We start from the raw sequence: 25,337 nt of genomic DNA, 5'->3' as shown, positions 1-25,337 counted from the left end.
CAAACAACCCATCTAGCAGGATTTCATTGATGCTTGCCTATAATCATAAAGTTTCTATTTATTATGTACCTACGTACTTATTGCTTACAAGGAGCAAGCATACCCCACTTGTGTGTTTGTATGTATATATATATATATATATATATATATATATATATATATATATATATATATATATATTCAGTGCATTCAGAAAGTATTCAGACCCCTTCACTTTTTTCACATTTTGTTATGTTGCAGCCTTATGCTGAAATCGTTTAAATTCGTTTTTTCCCTCATCAATCTACAATCAATACCCCATAATGACAAAGAGAAAACAGGATTTTAGAAAGTTTTGCAAATTTATGAAAAAAAAAAACTGAAATATCACATTGACATAAGTATTCAGACCCTTAACTCAGTACTTCGTTGAAGTGCCTTTGGCAGCGATTACAGCCTCGAGTCTTCTTGGGTATGACGCGACAAGCTTTGCACACCTGGATTTGGGGATTTTCTGCCATTCTTCTCTGCAGATCCTCTCAAGTTTTGTCAGGTTGGATGGGGACCGTCGGTGGACAGCCATTTTCAGATCTATCCAGAGATGTTCGATTGGGTTCAAGTCAGGGCTCTGGCTGGGCCACTCAAGGACCTTTATAAAGTTGTCCCGAAGCCACTCCTGCATTGTCTTGGCTGTGTGCTTAGGGTCATTGTCCTGTTGGAAGGTAAACTTTCGGCCCAGTCTGATGTCCTGAGCGCTCTGTTTCAGCTTTTCATGAAGGATATCTCTGTACTTTGCTCCGTTCATTGTTCCCTCAACCCTGACCAGTCCACCAGTCCCTGCTGCTGAAAAACACTTACACAGCATGATGCTGCCACCACCATGCTTCACCGTTGGGATGGAATTGGGCAGGTGATGTGCGGTGCCTGGTTTCCTCCAGACATGACGTTTAGAATTGAGGCCAAACAGTTCAATCTTGGTTTCATCAGACAACAGAATCTTGTTCCTCACAGACTGAGAGTCCTTTAGGTGCTTTTTTGCAAACTCCAAGCGGGCTTTCATGTGTCTTTCACCGAGGAGAGGCTTCTGCATGGCCACTCTGCCATAAAGCCCAGATCGATGGAGTGTTGCAGTGATGGTTGTCCTTCCGGAAGCTTCTCCCATCTCCACACAGGATCTCTGGCGCTCAGCCAGAGTGACCATCGGGTTCTTGGTCACCTCTCTTACCAAGGCCCTTCTCCCCCGATTGCTCAGTTTGGGCGGGCGGCCAGCTCTAGGAAGAGCCCTGGTTGTTCCAAACTTCTTCCATTTAAGAATTATGGAGGCCACTGTGCTCTTGGGAACCTTCAATGCAGCAGAAATTTTTTTGTAGGCTTCCCCAGATCTGTGCCTCGACACAATCCTGTCTCCGAGCTCTGCAGGCAGTTCCTTCGACCTCATGGCTTGGTTTTTGCTCTGATATGCATTGTCAGCTGTGTGACCTTATATAGACAGGTGTGTGCCTTTCCAAATCATGTCCAATCAATTGAATTTACCACATGTGGACTCCAATCAATGTGTAGAAACATCTCAAAGATGATCAAGAGAAATAGGAGGCACCTGAGATAAATTTCAAGTGTCATAGCAAAGGGTCTGAATACTTATGTAAATGATATTTCAGTTTTTTCTTTTTAATAAATTTGGAAAACTATCTAAAATCCTGTTTTTTCTTTGTCCTTATGGGGTATTGAATGTAGATTGATGAGGGAAAAAATGAATTTAAACGATTTCAGCATAAGGCTGCAACATAACAAAATGTGAAAAAAGTGAAGGGGTCTGAATACTTTCTGAATGCACTATGTATGTATATATATATATATATATATATACATACATATACACTGTATATAATATATATATATACAGACTTGGCATTTAATATGGATTATTTTTTTTGTGGGGGTGACCTTACTTTTCAAGATGACTTAGAACCAAAAGTTCATTGGAATTATGTTGAAATTATTCTAGATTTTGTTAATGTGACCTTTAAAAGAAACAAACCACATTTGACATTTCGAAGCAAATAAATTGATCCTTGAAAGTCATGTAAACTGAAATCGAACTCAATTGACGGACAGTACTGTGTTAAACTTCTGTACGTTTTCCAGAAGTATCTCTTTATTTTGCACATTAGCCAAAAAAAATTTCAACAAAAACAAAAGCTAAATTATGACTGGGATTACGGACAGTAAAATTACAGTTCAGTACTTCGTGTAACCCCCACGAGCATTCAGGAGAGCACGTACACGTCGAGGCATGCTGTTCACGAGATTTGCCAAGGTTTGGACAGGAATCGCTTGCCATGCAGTGACAATAGTCTGCTGCAATTCACGCACAGAGGTAGGCTGCTGGTCCAAGTTGTCGATTTGAAGCGTTAATTCTGCCCACAAGTTCTCTATCGGATTCATATCCGGGGACATGGCAGGCCACTCCATATGCTCTACACCACGGTCAGCAAGAAAGTGCTGGATCATGCGAGCACGATGAGGCCGTGCATTGTCATCTTGGAAGACAAAGTTTCCTCAAAAGGCTGCACGAGCAAATGGAAGCAATGTTTCTTCCAGAATGACCCTGTACTTGAACTGGTTCAGGTTTCCATTCAGAACAACCAGGTCAGTTTTGCCCCCTGCATGAAAAGCAGCCTAAACGGTCACCCCACCACCTCCAGCTTGGACTCTTGGCACTATACAATCTCCGTTGTGGGCTTCATGCACTTGTCTGCGCACTCGGACGCGGCCATCTTGACGATAGACCAGAAATCTAGACTCGTCACTGAAGGTCACGTGATTCCAGTGTCCTGGCTGCCATTGACGGTGCTCTCTGGCCCACTGCAATCGGCGCTGGCTGTGTTGTCTGGTCAGGCGTGGCTTTCTCAGGGGACGAATCATCACGATAGCCTGCTTGAACCAGTCGTTGGTTGACTAGCCTTCTGGATACAGGCACATTTGTCAGTTGCTGCCACTCAGCCCTAAGACGATTAGCTGACTTGGTACGGCCATTGCAGACTAACCGGTGCAGCTGGCGATCATCTCTCCTTGTGGTTCTGCGTGGACGTCCTGGCCTCGGTATTGGAGTACGGACACCCCTCTGAGCATTTCGATTCAGGATCTTTGACACCTGACCTTGAATGATGCCATACTGCCGAGAAATAGCACGCTGTTTCATGCCAGAATTTCGTAAAGCCACCACTCCATGACAAACAGCATTGTCAAGTTGACGGACCATCTCCAGAGGAAGCGGCAATAACTTTTGTAGATGTGCAGCAGTTGTTTTCCACTAATACAGAGCGCAACAACCCTTATATACCCGATTGTGAAGCCAATCGTCAAATGTACCTGTCCTTACATTTTGTCACGCCACCTGTGATATAATCCTGTTATTGACTTCTTGTTGCGAAAGACAATCAGTGACATGGTTCTTTCACAAAGACATCACCGAAGTGTAAAAGAAACTCACCAGATTGATATACTGAGTTCAGAAAGTAAACCCAAGTCAAGAAAAAAAAAAAAATTCCATATTAAATGCCAAGTCTGTGTATATATATATATATCTATATATATATATAATTATATATATATGTATATATATATATATATATATATATATATATATAAATATATATATTATATGGGATTCATGGACCCTACATATTAGTCGAAGTTTGAAATATTTTCACCGTTTGAGTTAAATTATACAACGATGTAACCCATTGACAGTATGGATTTAGCAGTCGACCTCCTGGTGTGAGGGCACAGCTAATTGCAAAGAAGAATATTTCAACTTTTAATCACAAAATTACCAACTTTATCAGTCAGAAATCTTAAAAAGACTTGTCATATCTATTTTGTAGTCAGGTGTGCATGGATTTATTAGCATGTTTGGGTTCCCCATTAGGATAAATGTTTTACGGCATCTTCATATTTTCGGTTTAAAACTAAAAGCAAAGCCATATCCTTGGTACAACGATGGTTATGGAGGCCACGATGGTTTTTGTTGTCAGTGAAATTATAATATTATTATTAACCTAATAATGAAGACAGTAACACAATAATAAAGTTACTTGTGTTGTGTAACACCTACCAAAACAATCTTGAGTCAAAGTTTCCGTACAGAAGGCCTGGCGGGGGTGGTGGATCGTTATTTTTAACCCTTTCATTCTGGAAAGTTAATTATTTGCAAGCCTTTTCAAAAGTTCATCCCACATTGAAAAGTTAATCAGTGGAAAAACAAATATTTGGTGGAAAAACATATTGTCAAGTCTGTGGCCGATTAATACCAGCCTTGGACAAATAGCTGGATGGTCTTTAATTCCTAGGCAAACTCCGAATAATGGCGGTTGGTCCACTGTACGTGGGTGAAGGAACCAGGGTGCTTACCGGGACGGCCGCCACACGGGTTTATCCTCATTCCTCGGACCCACGAACAGAGAAACACGACACAACAAATAGATTGCAACACAAGGATTTAATGAAATAAATCAAAGAATAGAATGTCAAAATTAATGTTGAGGTAAAATAAATACTCGCTACTTTGAGGGGCCCTCTATACCGACTCAAAAACAGACGGGAATGATGAAAGAAAATAAGTTATTTTGTTGAGTCGGCCGGTACTCAGTTCTGGTCCAATATGCGCCTGGGAGCTTGATGGTCGCGGCAGTCCATGCAGCCACCCACACGGAAAACGCTCCAACAAATTTCGCCGAAAACTCCCCGTGAGCAAGCAGCCAACCGGCCATTCCTTGCTCCCCTGCCAAGTGAGACGCGGCTCTCTCCTCCCCCAAATAGCACCACAATCAACAAAACACCACCCCCAACGTTGCAAAAGTTCCAAAGCTCCGAAAAGCTCTCTTCACGAGCGCACCCGAGACAAAAGCGACCGCCTCAGACCAAAGCCAGAATGAGAGAGACGGAGTGATTCTTTTTCCTCCTCTCCTGCTCGAACCTTCTTCCTCTGACGTCACACTCTGTCCAATGCCTGAGCTCCTTCGAATCATCCCATCTCTCCATGATCAATCACGAAGCTTGGGGCGTGGCCCGTCAGTTACGAATCATCAGAGGCGGGGTTTAGTTGCTTGGGAATGTTCGGGTTTCTTTCGACAGTTATGTCGGTTGTTGTTGTTGGATGGCTTTTATTTCCGCCTTGTTATAAAAACATAGGGAAAAACCACAGGGGGCAATCACATACCGGGGAAGCTAATCGTAACCCCGATCTAGATAACACAAGTTTCACCCCCCCCCCCCCCCCTCCCCGTGTGAAGACACATAACCGATATTAAGCTCACTTTTCCCCTACTTACTGTAAATACATCGAGATTGGCTTCCTACTCGCACACAGTCCATGCTACCCGACACAGTTCTATCTCCACTATGGTATTCCATCACATACCCACACAAACGTAACAATATCGTACTTATCATTAAAGTGACATTGCACAATCACCATGACACTGTGATGCTCCATCCATCATTGCAGCGAATGAAGACCTTCACTTAAGACTTAAGTGAGGAATAGGCCTAAATGAAACCATTTGGTGTGGCAAGCCTTCGTTATGCGAACCTTCGTAAACGGGGAATAGCTGTATATATAATTTTGTGTGTTCTCCTGTGTCCTTCAAAAAGGTTCCTGTTGTCGTATAATAATAAATATTACCGTTGGAACTGCTACATAAAGCTCCCATTCCCGTGCCTTCTTCCTTAATCCCGGAAAAGGGGGTGTTTAAAACAGGCATCCTTGTGATTAAAAATATCGGAATTTTCGTTCCAACTAAATCGATTAGTAGCTTTCCTACCAAGTAGCGGTCATTAGATTACCAATGGTACAATTTATAGCCTGTCTACAACGGAGTCGAGAATGGCTGTTGAAGCCGCAATGATGTCCTTCAGTCCATCCTTCCTTCCATCAGTCAGTGCGTCCCTTTTTTTTTGACGCACAGTCGGTGCATCCATCACATTTTTCGCTTTTTTCCCTAACTGCTCTGAGGCAGCATAAAGGATCTTTTTGAAACGTGACATGAAGATTCATGATGTCGATGTGCAAAAACTAATGGAGTCCTTAAAAAACAAAAAAATCGACCCAGGTGGTGAGATAATTAACTAATTAACTCAAAAAGTAATCTATGATCATCACATATCCAGTATTCCTTGTTATTTAATTTTAACCTGTTGATCTTAATCATTTTTGGTATAATAGTCGAGGCTCATGGAAGAAGAATCTAAGACCCTTTAGAACCCTCAGACACTTTTGACCCCAAAGACCCCGAAGACCCCAAAGACCTCCTAGACACCAAAGACCCCCTAAACCTCAAAGATCCCGAAGATCCCCTCGACCCTAAAGACCCCTAAGACTCCCTAGACCCCTGAGATCTCTAAGTCTCTCTTTATCACCGAATGTAGATGTCCGTCGGCATTTTATCACCTAATATTTTATCACCTCTCCGAATATGACCATTCCCCTTTGGGATATGAGAGTCTGTCCCACTTGGCACTATGAATTTTTTATATGACAGCAGAAACCATGGTGAATCAAGTGATGCATGTACGTGCGTACGGACGGATGCTTCTCCTTGTAGTTGATGACATTCTCCTTGGATAGATGACACACATTGTGCCAAATAGCCTTTTCTCTTCTGGCTTTCCTTATGTTGTGAAGCTTCCTTGTACACCACCTGTTACATTGGTGTGGTGTTTAAAGCATCCGCCGACGGCCAATCTTGGTACATTTAGATGATTGACTTCAAAATCTATGGATTGATAAGATCACGTAAAGTGAAATGATTGTTCGCAAATCAAGTTGAGATTGTGACTGGTCATACATCATAGGTCAGCGATTTGGTCACTATAAATTCACTACATTGGGTCACTATAGAAAACAGATTGAATTTTAGCAATTACAGTGCCTTCAGAAAGTATTCTCACCGTTTCACTTCTTTTTTCACATTTTGTTGTGTTGCACCTGAATTTAAAAATGATGAAATTGAGATTATTTTGTCACTGATCTACACATAATACCCGATAATATAAAATTGTTTTTTTTTTCCGAAACTTTTACAAAATAATTAAAAATGAAAAGCTGAAATGTCTTCAGTCACTATGTATTCAACCCATTTGCTATGACATTCCAAATTGAGCTGAGGTGCGTCCAATTTTCTTTCATCATCCTTGAGATGTCTCCACAACTTCATTAGAGTCCACCTGTGGCCAATTAAATTGATTGGACATGATTTAGAAAAACACACCTTTCTATGTAAGGTCCCACAGTTGACAGTGAATGTCACAGGAGAAACTCTACCATATCCAAGTAACTGTCCCGAGAACCCCGAGATAGAATTGTGAGGAGGCATAGATCTGGGGAAGTGTATAAAACAATTTCTACAGTGTTGAGAGTTCCCAAGAGCACAGTGAGCTCCATCACTAGGAAATGGAAAGACTATGGAACTACCCAGACTCCTCCTGGAGCTGGCTGTCCGACCAAAGTAAGCAACCGGGGAAGAAGAATCTTGGTCAGGGAGGTGACCAATAACTCAAAGTCCACTCTAACAGAACTACAGAGTTCCTTGGCTGAGATGGGAGAACCTGCTAGAAGGACAACAGTCTATGCGGCACTTCACAAATCTAGGCTTTATGGGAGAGTGGCCAGACGAAAACCACTGCTCAGAAAAAGACAGAATGCCTGGAGTTTGCAAAAACGCACGTGAAAGACTCTCTGAGCATGAGGCAAAATATTCTGTGGTCGAATGAGACTAAAGTTGAACTCTTTGTCCTCACTGCAAAGCACTACATCTGGTGGAAACCAAGCACAACTCATCACCCATCTAGAACCATCCCTACCATGAAGCATGGTGTTGGCAGCATCATGCTATGGGGATGCTTTTCAGTGGCAAAGGCTGGGAGACTTGTAAGGATAGAGGGAACTGTGAATGGAGCCAAATAAAGGCAAATCCTTGAGGAGAATCTGCTTCAGAGTGAAAAGTCCTTAGACTGTGGCGAAGATTTACATTTGAAGAGGACAATAACTCCAAGACATACAGCCAAAGTAACACTGGAATGGCTTCAGAACAACTAGATGGTATTCATAGAATACTTACCCTGCACAGTCAACTTGTTGTGAGTCAACTCTTCTGTTTTTGAACATTGTTTTTCTTTGATCCAATATGGCTGCCAGACCACGTGAGCGATGACATCATAAATTTATATTCTCCAATATAATTGTTGCATAGATCACGCTTAATACATTTCAAACTGATCAGACTAAGCACTGTCCCTGTCGAATTATGACGTCATAATTATGGCACCAATGACGTCATCATTAACAACACCTATTCCCCATATGGAGTTCTTTACAATGAGCCATGTTTCAATTTTTTCCAAGCAGCGGTTGTGGAGATATAGAGGTGCAACATTTTTCGGTTTTTCCAAGATGGCGCCTGTACCACATGACCTATGACGTCATGATTATCATTAAAATATTCTAAAGGAGGAGGCGCTCCTTTGGTGAAAATGTCGTGTCCATCAGACCAACAGTTGCTGAAAAAAAATTCATAATGATCGGATGGATAAGTGTTGTATTTGTCGAATTATGACGTCATAACGAAGGCACCGATGACATCATCATCAACACATCTTATTCCCCATGGGGAGTAGTTAACTGAGCTAGGTCTCAATTTTTTCCATGGAGTGGTTTCAGAGATATAGAGGTGCGAAGTTTTTCCAAGATGGCGTCCGTACCACGTGACATATGACGTCATAATTATGAATAAAATATATATACAGGCGGAGGCGTTTCTATGGTAAAATTTCGTATCAATCGGACCAACGGTTGCCGAGAAAATGAATTTTTTAAATGCAGACACATTTGGCACACGGCACCGGCACACGGCACATGTACGGCACACGGTACACGTACGCACCTGAATGCTTAACCCTGCTTTTCGCTTTGCGAGCGCAGGGTAATAACATGAAGGTCCTTGAGTGGCCCAGCCAAAGGCCAGACTTGAATCCCCTTGAGAATCTGTGTGAAGACTTGAGGATTTCAGTTCACTGACACTCCCCATCCAACTTGACAGAGCTTGAGCAAATCTGAAAGGAGAATGGGAGAAACTTCCCAAATCCAGATGTGCAAAGCTGATACAGACATACCCAGGAAGACTGAAAGCTGTAATCGCTACCAAAGGCGCTTTTCTGAAGTATTGACTCTGGGTGGAATACTTATGTAAAGTAGATATTTCTATATTTCATTTTTAATTACAGTATTTTAAAAAAAATCTTCAATAAAAAAAAAATCTACTTTGACATTGTTGGGTATTATGTGTAGATCAGTGTCAAAAATCTCAAATAAATTCATTATAAATTCGAGCTGTAATACAATAAAATGTGAAAAAGGGGTGTGAATACTTTTTGAAGGCACTGTATATTGTCGCGCGGACCCTTCGGTTAATACCAGGGCTCGCGGATGGACCAGAACGGCTTTACTGGAGGCGACGATCAAACACGGATTTTACTTATGTAGCGCGGGAAGAGGAAGGGAAGTGGAAGCTGCGGTAAAAGCGCATACCTGTGGAAGGCGAACGAACTCAAACGGCACAAGATTTGCAGGGAATGGAAAATAATACAAGGGTTTATTTAATCAAAGGTCGGGACAGGGAAACGCGATACTAAATAAAAGTCCTAAGTTGGGATCTCACACACCAGACTCAACAACAGGACACAGGAATGAATGAACAAAAGAAACGTCGTGTAATGGTGATGTGGTGTGCTGTCTTATCTGTCCGTCGGTTGCATTGTCTGCCGTCCAAACACAGCTCCATTCGGCCCCGCTCACGCGCCACAGGGCCTCGCTCCAAGCTCCAATCGATCGCACACGAGGCCCCAAAGCACCAAAAGCACCGCTCCAAGCACCAGGCAGATGGCGAGCCAACGACCACCAGGACCTCTCAATACCAAGAAGAAAAGCGCAGAGAGCACAAGACAGCCAGGGAGGGACGTGATGCGCAAGAAAGTTCAAACTGCAAGAGAGAGACGTGCTGCGCAAGCATGAAGAGCCGGATGTGCAAGACGGAAAATGTCCTTCGGCGCGCCCCTATATAACCTTGCGGCGGTGACGTCAGCCTTGGCGTGCTACCCAATCAGTGCCCTCCACCGAATCACAGGCCTGTAGCGTGGTCATAGCTCGTGCTACTCGAGGCCTGCCGGAGGTGTAGCTGGCTGCGGCCCATGCGGCGGTGCCCTGAACTGGCCTCTTGCCTGTTCTCTTCCAAAGTCCTTGTCAGGGAAGGGAATTTAATTAATGTGTGCACTGCAGGGCCTGTCTAAGTGTCTACAGGTGTATACATTGCCATAAGGGACAAAGGTTTGATTACCAGGTGTGACACACAAGGGCTGTTATCTTTAATCCCTACACTATCTAACACTCGAACATCCTGGTATGTTCACAGGTATACATCTTAACCCGACAAACCGGACTAACACAGAACTTATTACAGGTAGATTTCCTATCGCGACAGTCAAAGCATGTTACCTATTCAGATCTACCTGGCTCTAGATATTGCTCTACCCTACCGATATAACAATATGTATATATAATTTTTAGGTTAGGGTGAAAACGATTGTATGGTGAGGAATGCACTACCACAGACAGCACATTTACCTTTTTACCAGGCCCTCTCACAGACATGATCACAACACTTGTGTGATCGCCCATCCATAACCCGGCTACGTACCATTCCTGCCATCATAAAAGTATCCTCTATCTCCATTGGTTCTAACTACTTATTGGTTCACGAGTTATCAAGTGACCACTATATTCGTCATGTGTGTGTCTGTCTGTGTGTGTGTGTGTGTGTGTGTGTGTGTGTGTGTGTGTGTGTGTGTGTGTGTGTGTGTGTCTGTCTGTCTGTCTGTCTGTCCGCAGCATAACTACCCGATGATATCATCCGATCTTGATGAAACTTGGGTGGGAGGTTGATATCATGATCTAGTTGTGTCCTGCCTAGAGTGGGCGTATTGCGCCCATTGTGGGCGGAGCCACGCCCGAAAAAGATGTCTTTTTAGGGGTAATCGAGTTCAAGCTCCATCTTCTCCGAGGGGTTTGGTGGAATCTGACAGGGGTTTCGACATTTGGTTAGGCCAATGTCATGTGTCTAGCCCCACTGAGCTCGATTTTTCATGTTTTTTATTTATTATTATTATTTATTTATTTATTTATTTTTCCCATTTAATTATTCACCGAATTTTCGGTATTGTGTAGCTAACTAACCTCATAACTGATTATACATTATTTTCTATCTCATTTCCAGGTCAGTAACCTTCATTTTGACATTTCCGGGCCGGGCCTGTCTGGGCCTGTTTCGGTGACAGTCCGTCCTTTGTCATTGAAATCCGCTTGCTCGTGAACCATCGTCGTCTCCTCACTTGTCCAAAACAAAATTAAATGGATCCACTGTTTTTCCTGCCACTATTTTTCCAGGGAGACTCTTCCATGCATTAGCTACTGACCAAGTGAAAGACCCTTGCCTCACTACCGTCTTAACTCTTCTTTACTCTCGGGCTGTGGCCCTTGGTCCTGCCTGCAGGAAACCTGTTCTAAGTTGCACTTCCTTTAATGATTTTAACAATGGGTGCTGAAAGGTCTTTGGTTAAAAACCCATTGTTGACTCAATGTACATAGGCCTATATCATTGGCAATTACTTTTGCAACAAGCATTGCAATTGTAAATCCTCCCTTGGTTATTCGATGTTTTATGTATTATATGCCAGATTCAAAGGTGCAGATCATCAATTCAGGGCTTTCTCTAATGATATTCCTCGCATGGAAATTGCTTGAAATCCAATGGGAATAGTGGAAAGGGAGGGTCTCCCAAAGAATGGACTTTGAGTAAAGGGGTGCGGTGATATCACTCTGCATCTGGAACGCAGAGCCGGGGCCTCGATAATTGCATTGCGATGAGGTGCCGCAAGCTGCATGCCAATGAACCTCCCCGCGTCATGGCAACATGGTGCCCTCAAACAAGTCAAACTACTACATCGTCGTACTGGCAGCGTTTTCACACAGAAGCAATAATGTGCACCGTGCCACACACTCGATGAGCACCATTTTTAATTCTCCATTCATGGAAATCTACACAAACTGCAGGAATAATAAGTGAAGATAATTTTCCATTTTCTTCAGGAGCCATGAATATTTTTTGTTGTTTCTATGTTGTGCGCATCAGCAAAACCTGAGCATTTGGTGCACCCTGGGTGGTTATTATTTCATTCAAATATTTTTTTATTGTTCGCGAGATGAACTTTCTACACCTGATTGATGCACAAATAATTTCCTCTCATTTATTCCACAAAGCAGTCATGCCAAAAGGCTCTTCACACCCTGGATTTGCCGTGATGCACGTAGTGACTTTCCTCCGTAAGCTTCCACAACCAAAAGCGCAGTTGAAAACTCCAGACCAGGCCCGGCAAACCGACGAGGTCGCCTTCTGACCACCGATTTTGTGCTGCAATCAATTTCGGCCTCCATTCCAATATGTCGCTGGTGTTGGGCTAGTGACTAGGGTGCCGGCTTAGGATCCTAGGATCCCGGGTTCGAATCCCGGTCGATTGCTGAATTAACGCCAGGGGGGTTGACTCAGCCTGTCATCCTTCCGAGGTCGGTCATCCTTCCGAGGTCGGCTAATTGAGTACCAGTTCACTGGTAATTCCCTGTTTGTCGTTAAAGGCGGCAAAAAGGGTTGGCGTCAGGAAGGGCATTCAGCCGTAAAACATTGCTTCAAAAAGGGGACCGAAAAACAACAACAACCACGGTTCCCGAAAAAGGCCAACCCCCGCTTTGCGGGGAAAAATGGCCTCTAAAGGTGGTTTTTTTTAATTTTATTCCAATATGTCGCTGCTTTAATTGCATGTTAAGAATTGTTATGGATTTCTTTACTGTCACGTTTGTGTCACTGGTGTACCAAAGCAATGCCGCAGAGAGCCTTGGGTTGGACTAGCTGGTCTCTTCGAGCTATCTTTGCCATTGCAGCGATTAACTTCCTCCTCTTAAGCTGTTTCATCTTTGAAGGATTGTTTCTGCTTTTTGGGCAAATCGTGTTCGCATTTCGGGGTTGGGAGGAGGCGGGCGAGCAATTGGCCATTCATTCTGAGCAGAGGCAATGGGGAAATTTTGAGGAATAAAAACCCCTTAAAGACCCCACACTAAAGACCAGAAAACCCTCTTGAGAAATAGCCTCGAAGTCCTGAGACTTGTCATTTTGTTTGACTTGCGGTGTTCGTATCGGAATCAGTCTCCTGATGCAGCGAACCGAGGTTCAAATCTCATGTGCCATATGTGTGTTTGTCCATTGCCTACTAATGTCCTTGTAATTCATGCTCAAGTAGATTTATTATCTTGTGTTTCTGCTCCACTGGCACTAGATCAATGTGAAATAAAATTAAAAAATAAAATTGGGTTCGAAGGTGAAAAATTTTCACTACAAAGAGTAAATCCAGAAATATGAGTAATTGTGTTCCTGTTCAGCGGATTTGGTTGGGACGTCATCGCTGCTTGGCATTTTGTGCATCTGAAAACCTGGTGGCTACGGTTGAAGCTGCTTGATTGAAATGGTCCAATCGTTTTGAAATGGTATATGATCATGGACGAATTTTTCACATGTTGTGGAAAAGAATTACTTGCAGTGGCAAGCAGTTGTGATGTTCTTGTTGCAAGGAGCAGTGTTTGGCTTTATGTTTAAACTGGTAGATACCCTTTGTGTCGAGGATCTGCATCACAGTGTGTGCCTGTGATGTGATTGTTAGGGTTACGGTTAGCGTGGTGTATCTGTTGTTGCTAAATGAGTGGCAGACTGATGTATTATGCCCACGACTTATCGGCTTCAATGCACCTGATCCCATCTGGCACCTGAAGCTTAGCAGTGCCATGCCCGGCTAGTCCTCGGATGGAAGACCTCCAGGATAAGTTCGGGGGTTGCTTGTGGGAAGAGACTACAGCTGCATTGGTAGTGAGTGAGCCTCTGAGCTGTCTGAACGTGAATTTGTCGAATCCGGTTAAAACTGCCTTCCTGGTGCAGTGCTCGGCGATGCCTCGCTGTGTGCTGTTTGTTATAAACCTCTGGATTAGGGAAACGTCCGTCCGTCCGCATCCACATCTCGGACATGTATGGACCGATTTTGTTCAAACTTGTCACAAAGACAATATATGATGGTGTACATATACACATCATTTTGTTTCATGATTAGATCAAAGATGGCTGAATGGCGGCTATTCTAGTTTATAAAAACCCGATGTTGAACACGTCCTCCACCATTTCTCGGACATGTATTTACCGATCTTGTTCAAACTTGGCACACAGATAATGAATCATTGCTTACTTTTCTCTTTGTCATTTTTTTTTGTCATTTTCTTTTGAGATCAGATCCAAGATGGCCGACTGGTGGCAATTACAGTTCATTTTTGTTTTGCAACGTGATCAAAGATGGCTGAAGTCAATTGCGCACACACGCACAAATCTTCTAAAAATGGGTTAGCCCTCTAACTCCGCACAACAAAATTACTAAAATCATGGGGGCTATGAGATTTTTTTTGGTCTTTTCTCCTTTTTCTCTTTGTTGATTATCATTTACAGCAAATGCGTTGAATTGTATGAGAATACAAAAAAAATTACAATTACAATAAATAAAGAATCTTTGATCTTGATCTTTGATCTTTTCTACCCCTGTTAATTCACCCCAAATCTGCCTCTTTAAATCCCCAACTTCTTTCCTGAAATTCCTAGAAGTGTTCATTTGCTTTGTACCGTGTACCCCACCCTCCTACCCCATCCCTCCCACTTCCACAGAACTGCCAACGTTCCTGTGCTCTTCTGTTGTTGTGCTTGTGTGCTTCCCTCTCTCTCCCCCTGTCTCCCGCTCCCTTCATTGTATGTTTTATGTGTCTGTGCATGTTTTCATGTTCAATGTGTTAGCTCTTACACGAGCCTCGATTCTGTATACAAAAAAAAAAAACTGTGTTGTAATATACCACTGAATAAAACACTGCAGGGGAAAGTTTAAACATATTTAAACAAAACCATGAAAACTATCTGGGAAAATTCCCTGAAGTGAGGGCGTGGACCTGAGAAAGAAGGAGAAAGGGTTGAACGAGTATGGTGGAAACTAGAATTGGAAAGGTGACTAACGTCTGGAGAGGTAGAAGAAAAAGGAGATAAAGGGGGCGGGGCGAGACAGCACGCTCGTGGAGGACCGAGAGGAGAGAAGGAATTTTTTTTAATTTTATTGTTTTGTATTTAAAACTTTAGACAAAGGGTAAGATGTTCAGGCGAGGTAGGGGGTGAAAAGAAAATCATAGAAAATGCCGTTTTTTCTGTGAAGTTTACAAAATACCGACGGGCGAGGGAATCCTCGAGGGACCGGAGGCGCAGCACGCGGTGCGAACAAAAATCGACTAATTACACACAAGTTTGCACAAATTACAAACCAAGACTAACTAGAAACACACAGCAACACACACACAGTAAAATAACCAGTGGAAATTTGACAAGGACACGACTGGGAAAATACTGTTTTGTTCACCGGGGGGATTAACACCCCTGGGTGACGGATGACCAATCGAGCTTTAACTCCGAGGCGTACCCAAAATATGGCGGCGTTATCTCTTCAGCACGCGTGAGGGTGGAGGGTGACGAGGCTTACTTGCACGCGTTTCACTTGGCGTCCTCACACCCACGACAATTAAACAAGACAGACGAGAAATTGAAATTCAACAAGTAATAGGTTTAATAAAAATAAATGCCAGGGAACAAAGAAATGTACGTTAAACTGAAATTCCTAAATTGAGACGTCTCCATATGGACTCGTATACAACACAAGGGAATGATAAATGAAAATAAATGCGTAGTGTTTGTTTGTACTCAGCTTTGAGCGGTCCCCAAACCCTGTCGGCCCTCGAACGGGTCCCCGAGTCCTTGTGCGGGAAAACACGCCTTGGCACAAAGTCGCGTTCAGCCGCTGCCGTGAGGCGAACAGGCCTTGATAACTCCTGCTTGGCCGCACCGCCCCGACGTTCCTTCCAGACGCACATGGCGCCAAGCACCACCGCCACAAGCCAACACCAAGGAGAGAGAGGGGAAGAGAAGGATGCGTCCGCCTTCACTCGCAGCCATGAACAGAGAGAGCACGTGAATTCCACCGCCTACACCAAGCCCAGCATGAGAGAGAGCACGGACTGTAACCGCTTCCTACAAACACCAGAAACCAAGCGGAGATGTGCAACTGCATGCTGTGAAACCCAGCACGGAGAGTGCACGAACTGTGACAGATTGTGACCACATCCACGAACCAAGAGAGTCAGAGTGCATGAGCTGCGATTGTCTGTGACCACATCCACGAACCAAGAGAGCGTAAATGCGACTGCCTGCCACGAATGTCCGACCCAAGAGAGGGAAAATGGCGGTCCTCAGACTTTTTGTCCCTGCTCCTCGAACGTCATATGATGACGTCCACGCGTTCCAATCAAAGAGTCCCATCGCATCAGTCCATCGCCCCGACCAATCATTCTTCGGGGCGTGGCCTCACGGCCTCTCTTCCTGGCCCTTGTGATGACTCGGCTGGTGGCATCAGTGGTAGTGTCCGAATGTCCGCATCCGGGCACTTTATTTAGTGTATTTACTTTAGGTGCAGATTGCATGGCTGGTGTTGCATGTGTCATAAGGAACAAAGGGAAACCACAGAGGCAATTTACATACAGGGAATTATTCATTATACCCTACCTAATTAGCATAGCTCCACCCCTCGCATGGAGACGAATATACACTTACGCCGAACACACGGAGATCTTTAATCCGCATCATGGCAGATGCGCCTGAAATGCTGGAAAATCCTTCTGTGTGACGTAATGTATGTGCACATGCGTATGGCTATTGTTTGCATGTCTGCTTACTTGTGTGTGTGTGTGTGTGTGTGTGTGTGTGTATGTGTGTGTGTGTCTCCATCCGTGTGTGTGTGTGTGTGTGTGTGTGTGTGTGTGTGTGTGTGTGTGTGTGTGTCTGTGAATGAAAGAGAGGGATAGAATTGTGAGGATACATACATACAGGCAGTCCCCGGGTTACGAACGCCCGCACTTACATACCGACCTCCGTAAAGCCTATAATTTAAAAAATTGAGTGACATACAATGGTTCGTACTAACGAATGGGCAGACTACTTTGCGCGACGCTCAAAACACTGCGCGTTTTCAGCGGTTCGTCGGCCCGAGGGAGAACAACACCACGCCGTCGTCGTCACCATTTTAAGTTGGATTGCGTAAACACTGTTGTGTGCGTTGTGTTTTGACTTAAATTTTTCGTGTGTTTACCCTCGTAATCATGGCTCCAAAGTGTAAATCAAATGCAAGTGATGGTGATTCATTGAAGAAAAGGAAAACGATCACAATTGAAACGAAAGTGGAAATAATAAAGCGATCGGAGAGAGGTGAAACGCGAAAAAAAACATTGGAAAAGTGTTAGGCTACAGTCGGTTAACGATCGGGACAATTATAAAGGACAAGGGGAGAGTAATGGAGCATGTAAAAAGCTCTGTCCCTATGAAAGCGACAATTATCACTAAGCAACGCAGTGGTTTAATTATCGAAATGGAAAGGCTATTGGTAATTTGGTTAGAGGATCAAAATCGCCATTGACTGGGAATGAAACAAACGTACCCGTTTGTTTGTGAACGGTTACGTTTTTCATGGAAGTACTTCACGAACTTGCTGTTCGTCTGACGTTCGTCTGACGTTTGCTGTTCGTCTGATGCTGTTCGTCTGTTCGTCTGATCGTCTGACGTGTGACTGAAGGTGCTACAGGAATGTGGAATTTATTGGTTTCATGCTTTAGCATTCGCCGTTTCTGCATTGTCTGTTTGCTTCTGGCCTCCCACCAGAATAGATAAATAGAGCAGAGATATATCAAGGTATGATCGTTTCAAGGTATGCAAGACATCAATTGGAACGACAGTAAGTGTTAACCTTTAATGATTATCTTTTCTTTTCTATCTAAACAGTTTAAGAAATGTTTCTTTAATGTGTTTTATACCTATAGATGTTTTAGGTCAAATATATACTATATACTAGGACAAACATTTGACTAGTTGACGCTAGATGTGACCCGTACATAACTGTTCCGACTTACATACAAATTCGACTTACAGACAGACTTAAAAACGGAACTCGTTTATCACCCGGGGACTGCCTCTGTGTGTGTGTGTGTGTGTGTGTGTGTGTGTGTGTGTGTGTGTGTGTGTGTGTGTGTGTGTGTATATATATCTATATATATATATCTATATATATATATATATATATATATATATATATATATATATCTGACGTATATATGTATATATATACACGTCAGTCAACCCCCTTGGAGTTTTATATATAACAGTTAATTAGAGTCAGGTAGATCTGAATAGGTAACATGCTTCGTCTGTCGCGGTATGGAATCTGCCCTGTAATAAGTTCTGTGTTTTAGTCCGGTTTGTCGGGTTAAGATGTCTGCTTGTGAACATACCAGGATGTTCGAGTGTTAGATAGTGTAGGGATTAAGATAAACCCCTGTGTGTCACACCTGGAAGAAAACGTACAGGAAACCAGGCCAGGACACCGCCGATGATTGTTGCCGCCGGTCGCATCAAGAACTCGCATAGCAACATCGCGTGACCACGCCACAGGAAGTTGTGATTGGAGGGAAGGCGCTGGGAGGTTCGGTGGAAGGCGCTGGTTGGTGGCGCACCAAGGCTGACGTCACCGCCCAGGTTATATAATGGCGCGCCGAACAACATTTTCCCTCTTGAGCAGCTCCAGTTTTCGGGTTCTTCGCTGCCTCTTGTGCTGCACATCCCTCCCTGGCTGTCTTGACGCTGCACGACGTCTTGTGCTCTCTGCGCTTCCCCTTCTTGGTCTTGAGAGGTCCTGGTGGTCGTTGGTTCACCATCTGCGTGGTGCTTGGAGTGGTGCTCAGTGCTTCTGGAGCTTAGAGTGGTGCACGGACCTCGTTGGCGGTCGACGAGGAGCCTGGAGTGGGCGTTGGCGCGGGCCTTCGTGGTGCTTGGAGCGAGGGACCTCGTGGTGTGCAGCGGAGCTTGGAGCCGCGTAGGGACAAGATGACAAGACAGATAAGGACGCATCATTTCACAATATAACGAACGTTTTCTTTTCCTTAATTCGTATTCCCTCGTCTCGTATCCGAAATCTGTGTGTGGGGACGTCCCGATTAGGATATTTATTACCGGCGCATGTTTTTCCTGTCCCACCATCCTTGTGAATAAACCCTTATATTATTTTCTGTACATATATCTGAACGCAGTTTCTGTGTGATTGATTTAATAGGTAAGACTGCAGGGCTCTTGCGCCGCCCCCCTCCACCCCGATCGCTTTGGTGTAGCTTTTTGTTCCCAGAGTCCGCCATTGAGATTTCGCCTCAGGGGCTAAGGCCTTCGCGATCGGCTTCCGTGACCGCCTGATTTTAATCAAAGACGGCCACACGACAATATATACAGTCACATGAAAAAGTAAGTACACCACATGTAAAGTTTTGACTTTTTCAACATATTTCAACATACAACTACTTGATCTTCATTTCAACAATATTGATAGATAAAGGTGATATAATATAACAAATATCATGAAACATTTACATTTTGTAGTGCATTGTATAATTTAAATAAACATAAATGCAAATTGTGAATGTGGAAAAAGTAAGTACACCCCATGAAATGTTTTTAAAAAATCATTTTAATCATCATTATACCCTGGCACCGCACTTCAACATATCTGGGGCACCGCACTTTTAACATATGTGGATATATCAATATTTGATCTTCATTTAAACAGTATCTATAGATAAAGGTGATCTAATTGAACAAAAAACAATGAGAAATTGACTTTGCAATAATTTATTCAACAAAAAATTGTTGCACAGCATACACAATTGCATGCACAGCTCGTTTCAAATCCCCCCACAGCATCTCGATGGGATTTAGATCCGGGCTTTGACTTGGCCATTCCAGAACCCTCCATTTCTGTCTTTTCAGCCATTCCTTGGTGGATTTACTGGTATGGTTAGGATCATTGTCATGTTGCAAGGTCCACCTTCGGTTGAGCTTCAACTTTCTGACAGATGGCCTCACATTATCGTCAAGTATGCTCTGGGACAATGAAGAATTCATACTGGATTCTATGATGGTGAGCTGCCCAGGCCCTGATGCAGCAAAGCTGCCCCAAACCATTATATTTCCACCACCATGCTTTGCAGTTGGTATCAGGTTCTTGTGGTCAAGTGCTGTCTTTGGTTTATGCCAAACATGTCTTCTGGTACTGTGGCCAAATAGCTCTACCTTTGACTCATCTGTCCAGAGCACATTGTTCCAGAAGTGCTGGTCTTTGCCAAGGTGTTCATTGGCAAACTTTAGTCTTGCCCTGATGTTCTTTCTGGACAGCAAAGGTTTCCTCCTGGCACACCTCCCATGTAGATCAAATTTGTGCAGCCTCTTTCTCATGGTAGACTCATGCACTTTGACATCAACAGTGGCAAGAGCTACCTGTAGGTCCCGTGATGACATTCTGGGGTTCTTCGAGACTTCATTCAGCATCTTGCGGTCTGCTCTCGGGCTGAACTTGCTGGGGCGGCCTGGCCTGAACAAGTTGGCAGTTGTTTGGAATCTTCTCCACTTGTAGATGATCTTCCGGACAGTCGAATGATTGATTTCAAATTGTTTGGAGATCTTTTTAAATCCCTTCCCAGACTCGTAGGCATCTATAACCTTCTTTCTGAAGGCCTCAGAGAGCTCTTTTGATCTAGGCATGGTGACGCCGCACACTTCAACAACAAAGAGCAAACCAAACTAAATGTCTGAGGTTTAAATAAGACAGGTTCCTCCAAGATCCTCTCTAACGATGTTCTAATCATTTGCACCTGAGTTGGTGCAACTGATTCTAATTTTAAGTATTTGAAGTAGTGATAAATGTCGGGGTGTACTTACTTTCTCCACATGCGAAATTTGCATTTATGTTTATTTAAATTATACAATGGACTACAAAATGTAAATGTTTCATGATATTTGTTATATTATATCACCTTTATCTATCAATATTGTTGAAATGAAGATCAAATAGCTGTATGTTGAAATATGTTGAAAAAGTCAAAACTTTACATGGGGTGTACTTACTTTTTCACGTGACTGTACATGCTGTTAACTTTGTAAAATCCCTTGCTTACACAAGGTGTTGATAACTGAATTTGGGTGTCATGTTACTGTTAATGCTAAAAATGGGATCAGTACGTCAGCTATTTATTTATTTATTTTTATTATTTGAGAAGTTAGGCGAATCGGCTTTGGATAAAGCACATGCTGACTAGGCCCCACAAGCCACATACTCCTGCTTTGTCTGTTTCCTTGTTACAGTAAAATTGCATGTATTACTGAAGTTATTTTGATCAACAAAGGCGCATCATGGGAAAGTTTTATTTTACTCCGAATTTCTTGTTGAATACCTTTTTTATAAGAGGAGTTGTAAACTTTTGGAAGGGGTTACACCAAAGGGTGTCGTGCTCATCCACTAGGTGTGGGTGGCACAGTAGACAGGGAAAATTGCTGAGAATTTGTGGTGCCAACTGTCATGAACCATGAAAACAGCTGATATTGTACGCAAAAACATGCAACTCGACATTATTGTCTCGAGCACTATAAATGAGGACTTTCCTGTTCAAACTACCTGAAACTACATCCTCACTTCAGATGTCCCAACCTGACGCTAAGCCAAGTATTCCTACGATAGTTTTTGATGCCAACCACAAAAGTTTAGAGATCAAATTGTGACAATTCTAAAGGTGTGAGGTCAGAAAGTAATTAAATATCAAAGCAAGGTCAATAAAACGACGAGGTCAAAACTGAGGACTCCTAAGGTCAACTTCAGACCATTATCTATATGCAGCCTAAATTTGCTTACTGTGCCATTAACAGTTTTCACACTACTGACCACACAATTCCTGAAAGGTCAACGTCAACCACTGAAGTCGACGGACAAAAAAAAGGAAAACTGTTCTGATCAACTTCAGACCATTATTACCCCCGCCATTGAAGATGGTTGGAGGTTATATTTCCATCTCTGTCTGTATGTTTGTCTATTTGTGAGCAGAATATCTCAAAAAGTTATGGACAGATTCGGACGAAACTTGGGAAAAAATGCTGGCTGTGTGATAACGATTCGATTTTGGTTGAGATTCGGATTTTGATCCGATAATTTTTAGGTCATTCTTAACCATTGAGAGATGGGGCCAAAAACGATATATGTCGAGCACAATATCTCAAATAATTGTGGAAGGAGCATGTATGTTTTGACAAAACTTAGTTGATGAGTTGTTTAAGTGATGAAAACAAACCGATGAGATATTGGTTCAGGTCCAGATCCAGATCTGACCTATCAATGGGATACATAAAGTAAACTGTTCAGCCTCGTGGACGTATGCTTTCTACCGAGTGCTGTTATAGTCCATCTATGGAACAATTTGTTTATTTCTTTGTATATATATATATATATATATGAGTCCTGGGTTGAGTCCGCATTTTTCATACTAACCCCACACAGGAATTATTCCTGTTTGTTAGGAACCGCCTTTAGAGGCCATCTTTCCCCGCAGAGTGGGGGTTGGCCTTTTTTGGGCACCGTGGTCCCTTTTTGAAGCAAGCTTCCTGCCGCCAACCCTGTTATTCGCCTCTTGCTACACACAGGGAATTACCAGTGACCTGGTACTCAATTTGCCGACCTCGGAAGGATGACAGGCTGAGTCAACCCCCTTGGAGTTAATTCAGCGATCGACTGGGATTCGAATCCAGGATCCCAGGATGCTAGGATCCCAAGCTGGCACCCTAACCGCTAAGCCAACACCAGGCTATCCCTGTTTGTTAAATTTATATTTATTTATATATATCAGTAGTGTTAATCATTTTCATGCTACTTATGATGCAGAATTGTAATAATTAATTATACTTGGAAGAATATCAGTGACTTTCTATTTTATTGGAGATCGCAAAAGATATTACAAGTAATACAATATGTGTGGTTTGATTGCTGCGGATGGTTGATAAATTGACTGTTTTGAACCAGAAGAGCCAAAAATGCCATGCGGATGTTTTCCCCTCGAGGCACCTGTTCTTAAATTGATAAGGGATGCGTGGTCTCCTTATAAATAACACAGTCAGAGTAACAGGTGCTTTCTTACTACTCAGGATAACAGAGGAACAACCTGTGAACCTTCCGTGTTTGCATTCTATGGAGCATTTGTGGAAAATAGTTTTTTTCATGATCCACGTGATTTAAACACAAACGAAGGCCTGGTGCCATATTCTGCGCATGCTTTGTCATGGAGCATCTCACGAAGAAGGATGTGTGATGAGTCGTTTATTTGGAATGGGTGAATCCTACCTGGCCTTAGCTCTGCAGAATTGCCAATTCAGTGCGTGATCTCGTTCGGCATGTGCCATCCATTGCAAGGGTGTGATCGTTTTGCAATGAGAGAGTGAAACCGTTCTGTGAGCTCTTTGATCTGTTCCTTTGTGAAAGTTTCAATTTTTTCCACATTCTCAAGTTCTGAGTGTTTCACAAAAGAGTTGTGGCAAAGGATTTGTGGACACGGAGGAGCCAGTATAACAGGCAGCCGCCCCCAGCGCAGTGGGTACGTCTCATGAATAATGCAGCCAGAGAAATCAGAAAAGCCCGACATGTGGACAGAGATATGAGCAGGCGTATTGAGCCGAGGATCATCTCTGCTGCCAAACAGGGTGGAGCCTCGGAGCCACTTGCCGTCAGAACCAATTAATTGTCCTCTATTTCTGGTCGTTTCTCCTTCTGTGAGCGCTGCCACCTATGTTCGCTTTCGGCAACACGTGCTGCATTGGCTTTTCCTCTCCGCTACTTCTTCATTCTTGTTTTTTCTTTCAGGGATCTCCAGCACACAAGAGTTGGAATCTTGCGTGTTTTAGGTAATTGGGATTACTCCAGGATTTTTTCCTGTGCCTGGTCGCTTCAACGTAACGGAACTCTTGCCCTGCCCGCTCCTACCTACTTACCTGCTTATAACGGCCAACTGTGGCTCGGCTCTCAGAGCCTGGTTCGGACGGCGGGCTGGCTGGGGGGGCAGGAGACGGCGAAGGTTTTCGCCCCAGGTCGCGACGGCTTCCCATGGATCTTCGAATCTGGGATCACATGGCCATTGACGTGTGCCCCAAGCCCGTGCGTCCTATTAAGCAGATTTCAGACTACTTTCCTCGCATTCCTTGCACCTTCCCTGCAGCTATGGGGACGGGTCACAAACGACCTCCGAGTACCCTGACGACTCCGGCAGATCCTCCTTTTAGAGCTCGAGCTGATGAGCGAGAGGGTGCTGTCGCCACGGCCTCGGCTGTGCTGGGAGCCACCACCGGTGGGGCAAGCGGAGCTGAACCGTATGGGCAGGCCCCGGACGAAGCGGCGGAAGACAGCTACGACTCGGACGATACCAGTAAGTGTTCCTTTCCAGCTCGTGTTCCACATATAGCTTCCCATGATGGCTTAAAATTTTGTACTGCACATCTAACTTATCAAAGAAGTCTGTTTAGTGACTATATAGACATCTTTGCTTGGCATTGATGGTGGACCTTAGGCATGGAAGGGGCGCAAGCAGTTACGTGGCAGATGGTGACATGGAAGCCTCAAAGGACATTTCATCATTCTTGCCAAAAGGTTGATTAACTGGGAGGTTTATTCCAAGTGCACAATCTTTTATTTATTTATTTTTGATACATCCGTGATCATGAGCTGAGGGTGTTTTGGTAGACCAAGTCTATAAAACGAATGCAATGTCTTGTAGTTGGTTCATTACGTGTTAGGGTTAGGGTTCATTACTAACCCTAACCCTAACTCTAACCCTAACCCTAACCCTAACCCTAACCCTAACCCTACCCTAACCCTAACTCTAACCCTAACCCTAACCCTAACCCTAACCCTAACTCTAACTCTAACCCTAACTCTAACTCTAACCCTAACCCTACCCTAACCCTAACTCTAACCCTAACCCTAACCCTAACCCTAACTCTAACCCTAACTCTAACTCTAACCCTAACCCTAACCCTAACCCTAACCCTAACCCTAACAACAACTCATATTATTTATATATTTTTACAGCTACTCTGGGACTCTTGGACTTCAGTCTGGCGTATGACCAAGAAAAGAATGCTCTGCACTGCACCATTCTCAAGGGAAAGGTACATCTTATACGATCATCTAATAGCAAATGACCACACGTGGGCACACTCGCCTGCAGTCCCACT

The 25,337-nt window shown here is 43.5% G+C and overlaps 1 protein-coding gene across 4 annotated transcripts in view; it reads left to right on the top strand.

Annotated features, from left to right (window-relative positions):
* LOC137439467 (double C2-like domain-containing protein alpha) overlaps positions 1 to 25,337 on the top strand; it is a 384,494-nt gene that overhangs the window by 241,366 nt on the left and 117,791 nt on the right. For all 4 annotated transcript variants that reach the window (XM_078768119.1, XM_068135234.2, XM_068135233.2 and 1 more), the window contains 2 exons: positions 24,323 to 24,529; positions 25,192 to 25,271. In XM_078768119.1, the coding sequence (XP_078624245.1) occupies positions 24,323 to 24,529; positions 25,192 to 25,271 (287 nt within the window). The remainder of the gene's footprint in view (positions 1 to 24,322; positions 24,530 to 25,191; positions 25,272 to 25,337) is intronic.

Source organism: Myxine glutinosa, chromosome 14, assembly GCF_964187855.1.
Source record: "Myxine glutinosa chromosome 14, kmMyxGlut1.1, whole genome shotgun sequence".
NCBI lineage: Eukaryota > Metazoa > Chordata > Myxini > Myxiniformes > Myxinidae > Myxine > Myxine glutinosa.
This window is presented reverse-complemented; position numbering and strand designations above follow the sequence as displayed.